Source organism: Oryctolagus cuniculus, chromosome 6 (genome assembly GCF_051225735.1).
Source record: "Oryctolagus cuniculus isolate XC-2025 breed Fujian yellow rabbit chromosome 6, ASM5122573v1, whole genome shotgun sequence".
Classification (NCBI taxonomy): domain Eukaryota; kingdom Metazoa; phylum Chordata; class Mammalia; order Lagomorpha; family Leporidae; genus Oryctolagus; species Oryctolagus cuniculus.
In genome coordinates, this window is record NC_142872.1 from 167,555,024 (window position 1) to 167,559,468 (window position 4,445).

Below are 4,445 nucleotides of genomic sequence, written 5' to 3' on the forward strand. Positions count from 1 at the left end.
TGTTGGACGTTTTGGCTCAGCAGCGGCGGGCGGCCGCGTGCAGCCCGCTGCTGAAGGGATTGGGGTCCAGGTCTTCCCGCCGTTTCGCTGGGCGGGAGTCAGGACACACTCCTCCCAGGGGGTGCCCTCGGTGCAGGCAGACTGGGAGCCCAGCGGCTTCCTAGGCGACAGGGCCTGCGGGGAGACCCCGGGGCTCGCACAGCGCTCGCAGGCAGCGTTCCACAGGGTCGGCGAGGCCAGCAATGTCCAGAGTCCCCACGCAAGGGCCCGCACGCGGGGCCCAGGCCAAACTGCCCGCAGACTGCGGGGCTCCAGGGCGCACCATTTATTTAACCTTTGACCTTCGGCGGGCACACACCACCCAACAGACAAGCCCCCAGATGGCGGTCTCGGGGCGGGGTCCGGAGGCTCAAGGTGGGGGCTCCTCTGCCCGCTTGGGCCCTCGGACCTGGCGCCCCACACAGGGCCGGAGAAGTCCACGGCGGGGGTGAGCGCCCAGCTCCACAGCCTGTGCACAGGCCCCATCCGTTCCCCCTCCCACTGTCCCCCGCCTGTGGAGCGCAGGTGGGGGGGGGGGGGAGTGGGAGCTGGACGCCTGGGCGCAGGCGCGTGGAACCTTCTAGAAAGACGCCGTAGGCTCCATTAGGGTGGGGAGAGCAGCGCCCAGGCTACCGCAGAGGAGGTGCTTGGGGCGTGCGGGGCGTGGGCCGAGCCGGGAGGGGGCCCTGTGGAGGACCCCTGCCTGCGCGGGCTTCCCGGGACAGCGGGGCCGGGCTGCTATGGGCCTAGGGGGCGACGGGCAGGGGCAGGGTCCAGGCCCGCGCCGACCCCTCCGCCCCTCGGCAGGTCCTGGCACCGCAGACACGATGTTCCTGCTGGCTTTGCTGCTGGCCCTGGGCCTGCCCCAGGCGCGGCCCGCAGACAACAGGACGGAGAGGCAGGGTGAGTCCAGAGCCCGGGGACGGGGCGGGCACAGTGCAGGTGCCCAGTCGGGGCCCCGAGCGGCCTGGACCCGACCCCGGCCGGGCTCCCCGCAGCTTGGCCTTCCTGGGAGGGCGCTGTGTCTTGGCCAGGCGGCCTCTGGGGGCCCTGTGACCAGAGGGGAGTGGCGGGCTGCCCAGCGCCCTGTCCAGAGCCGGCCAGGCAGAGGGCTGCTGTTGGCGCCGGCTCTGGGCGTGGACATGGCCATGGCCAGGGAGCCGGGAGGTAGGACACGCGGGAGCTGGCGCCCACAGCCCCCGGGGTCAGCGGCCTGACAGTGGTGACTCTGTGGCGCCCCGTGAGGTGGGAGGTGGCTGGGTGCAGGCGTCTGTGTGGCTGCGGGGGACAGCGCCCTGGTCTTGTACCGACCGGGAAGGCAGCGGGGGCTCTGGGACGGGCGGGGACCCGTTGCATCCTGTGCCTGAGTGTGTGTCTGTCCGCAGACCCTGGTCTCTTGCGCTGTCACGTTTGCGAGAAGGAGAACGACTTTTCGTGCCAGAATGCGCAGGACTGCGCCCAGCGGGACACGTACTGCGCGCTGGCTGCCATCAGTAAGTGCGCGTGCGCAGGGCGTGGGCACGACTCTCTGCGGCTGGGCAGAGGCGCCCGGCCAGTGGCTGCTTGCGTTGGAAGAGCAGGGTTCTGAGAGGCCCGAGTGCAGGCCAGCATCTTGGAGCCCAGGGTCAGAGCAGGGCGCAGGGTCCCAGGGAGGCTGGGCTGCGGGGGGCAAGAGACCCTGTGTTCCTGGAGTTAGGAAAGAACGTGTAGGGAACAGAGAGGACACAGGAGGCGACTCAGCGACCCAGCGAGAAGCAGCAAATTGACAGAGGTGGGTGACCGGCTGCCCACATGCGCACACACCCAGCGCTGGCAGAGGCCCAGTCCTGGGGCTGGGTCTCACATACTTAGGGTGGGCCGAGAGGCCAGAGTGGGTTTGCAGCTCCCAGCTTTGGAACCTGGAAAAGAATGGAGGGGGTCGGGTGGGACCAACTCTGGCCTGAGACTCAGGTGGGGACTTGAAAGGGTGCTGCAGGGGTAGGGGCTAAATTCCCAGGTTTCAAAAGATGCAGGGGTTAGGGGTAAATTCTGATTCCATGTGCTGTCGGGCACGGAGCTGGAACGGCCGAGGCTTCTGTCTTGGTTCCATCGGTAATCACATGTCCAGCAGGAACCGGGGCCAGCCAGCCCTGGGAGCAGCCGCGGGCACCCGGGGGTGTGGGCCGCAGAAGGGAGCCGGGGAGCAAGTGCGTTGAGCAGCGTGGACACCAGCGCTCGGCCCCTGACCTCCCTGCGGCGCGTCCCGCTGGGGGAGGTCCCCCACCTTCTCCCCCACAGCGGGGTTCCCAGTCTGTCAGTGCACCCGTCCCGGCAGCCTTCTGTGTTCTGGAAGCTCGGCAAAGCCCCAAGGTGACGGCCAGGCCTCCGGGGTCCACGTGTGTGACGCCCTCTATCAGAGGAGGAGCTGGGGTGCTCAGCCCAGCACTGTCCGAGCGCAGCGCAGTGCAGCCTCCTGAGACCCAGCCCCACGCCCTGGGCAGGGCCCAGACTGTGGCCAGGAGTCCCTCGGCCCCGTGTGTCTGGGGGTCACAGAGGCCGTAGTGGGCCCAGGGTTCTCGGGGCCTGGGTGCAGGCAGCCTTTGGTTTCCCAGCAGAGACCTCAGATGCAGGCGCCTGTGCTGCCGGCCCTGCCAGCCCCTCTGCACCCGGCTCCCTCTCCCGAGGCAGCTCTGCACACGGAGCCCTGCCTGCTGCCTGGGGAGGGCCTGGAGGGCGGAGCAGTGAGGGACCTGGACGGGAGGGGACGGGGTGGGGGGAGGGCAGAGCCCTGGAGTCACTTGGTTTCTCTCTCTGTCTCTCTGTTAGAAATATTCCCACGTTTCTACTATGTTTCCAAGCAGTGCACCCCGTACTGCCCGCTGATTATCATACCCGCGGATTCTCCAGGCAGGTCGTTTGTGATTTTAAAGCCCCTGCCCTTCGTGTACATAAAGTGCTGTAAACATCCCTTGTGCAACGACAACGTGCCCAATGTCAACGAGACGGCGTTCCGGGAATACCCGGGGAGAGCAGGCGGGAGGCCACGCGGCCGTGCCGTGCTTTCCTTCCTCCCGGCGCTGGCCTTGGCCTCCGATGGCCTCAGGCTGCTGTGAGTGTGGGACGTGCCCAGGGCGGCCAGCTCTGGAGCGCCAGCTCACTGCGCACGGTCGCAACGTGTTGCATTAAACTTGCTTTGTGTTGGTCACCTCTTGGTCTGACTTCGAGGGCCCCCAGGACGGGTGGGTGGGAGCATTGGGCACAGGCCCGGGAGCGAGTCCACGTCTGCTGGTGGTCACTCTGTCGACAAGGCCTTGTCCTGGGAGCCGAGCTCCACGCCCGCTCCTCCCCCCCCAACACTTTGCCTCTGAGTATTGGTGGGGAGGGGCCTGTGAGGAGGAGGTGCCCAGGGCTGCTGCCCTTTCCGCTGTTCTGGGGGAGAGACAGACTCGAGGCTATGGCAGCCTAGAGGAAAGATCTCTTCAGGTGGAGCTCCTGGGACAGCGTGCTGGGCACCCCTCCCCGTGGGGGAGGCACCACCCCCGCCTCTCTCAGCACTTCCTGCCAGAGCCCCCGGAGCAGAGAAGGCGTTCCCCGGAGTGAGTCTGGACTTGGCCACCGCACAGGCGCGGGTTCACGATTCCCCTGCTTGGGCTCCGCCAGCGTCTGGAAGTTGGGCCCGGGAGACAGCAGCAAGGTCAGTGTCTTCCGTCTCCCAGAGGACTCCGCTCTCCAAAGTCAGCCGGGAAGCCAGACGCAAAGTTCTGCACAAACCGGGGCCTGTGTCTGCACAAAACCGCGGACCTTCCTCTCCTGTGCCCCCGCCCTGCCCAGCCTCCACCTGGTCTGCCTGCTGAGCAAGGAAGCTTCAGGAACCTTCCAGAAAGCATTTCTGTGGCAGTTCCAGTCGTGCACGCGGGCAGTACTGGCCAGGATCAGTGTCCCCGGTGCTCCAGCGAGCACATTCCTGGCCCAGCCCAGGCCCCCTGTACACAGCCTGCCCCGCGACAGCCACGCCCAGGACCTTTCAGCCCAGCCGCTGCCAGTCCACATCCCCGGGCCAGTGAGAGTGGACGCTCTGCCACAACGAGCAGAGACTGCATGGCCAGCTCACGTGGCAGCCCCTTCCGCAGTGGCTGTCATCTGTGGGGCAGCGACGGGAAGCCGAGCGTGGGGACGGCGGGGTCCTGGGTCATGTGAGGGGCACTCTGACGTCTGCGGGAGGGCCCAGGTTCCTGTGGGCCATGAAGTTCGTAGGAATGAAGCATGTGCTGTCCCCTGGGGGACACTTCCTGGAAGTCCCTGTGGAAGGAAGGAGCTGGGGTGGCGTTTAGAACAACTCCAGGCTCGGCACGACAGCTCTGTCATGAAAATGAGCCCTGGAGGCCTCGCGGAGCAAACGGGAAGGCAGGTCAAGAGCAAGGGCCAGA

The 4,445-nt window shown here is 67.1% G+C and overlaps 1 protein-coding gene across 2 annotated transcripts; it reads left to right on the forward strand.

Annotated features, from left to right (window-relative positions):
- Positions 1–597: 597 nt before the first annotated feature.
- LY6K (lymphocyte antigen 6 family member K) lies at positions 598–3,223 on the forward strand. 2 transcript variants are annotated; one of them, XM_070075904.2, is made up of 4 exons: positions 598–682; positions 847–942; positions 1,425–1,532; positions 2,845–3,223. In XM_070075904.2, the coding sequence occupies exons 2-4, from the start codon at positions 867–869 to the stop codon at positions 3,129–3,131; spliced, it is 471 nt and encodes a 156-aa protein (XP_069932005.1). In that variant the 5' UTR covers positions 598–682; positions 847–866; the 3' UTR covers positions 3,132–3,223. The 2 variants fall into 2 exon arrangements, with proteins under 2 accessions (XP_069932005.1, XP_051686979.2); XM_051831019.3 differs by lacking the exon at positions 598–682 and having other exon boundaries at positions 692–942.
- The last annotated feature ends 1,222 nt before the right edge of the window (positions 3,224–4,445 follow it).

Excerpts from the sequence above, each read along its gene's own strand:
- LY6K (XM_051831019.3), top strand. The coding sequence starts at position 780 with ATGGGCCTAGGGGGCGACGGGCAGGGGCAGGGTCCAGGCCCGCGCCGA. Across the intron at positions 943-1,424 it reads CAACAGGACGGAGAGGCAGG|ACCCTGGTCTCTTGCGCTGT; the intron begins GTGAGTCCAGAG and ends GTCTGTCCGCAG. Across the intron at positions 1,533-2,844 it reads CTGCGCGCTGGCTGCCATCA|AAATATTCCCACGTTTCTAC; the intron begins GTAAGTGCGCGT and ends TCTCTCTGTTAG.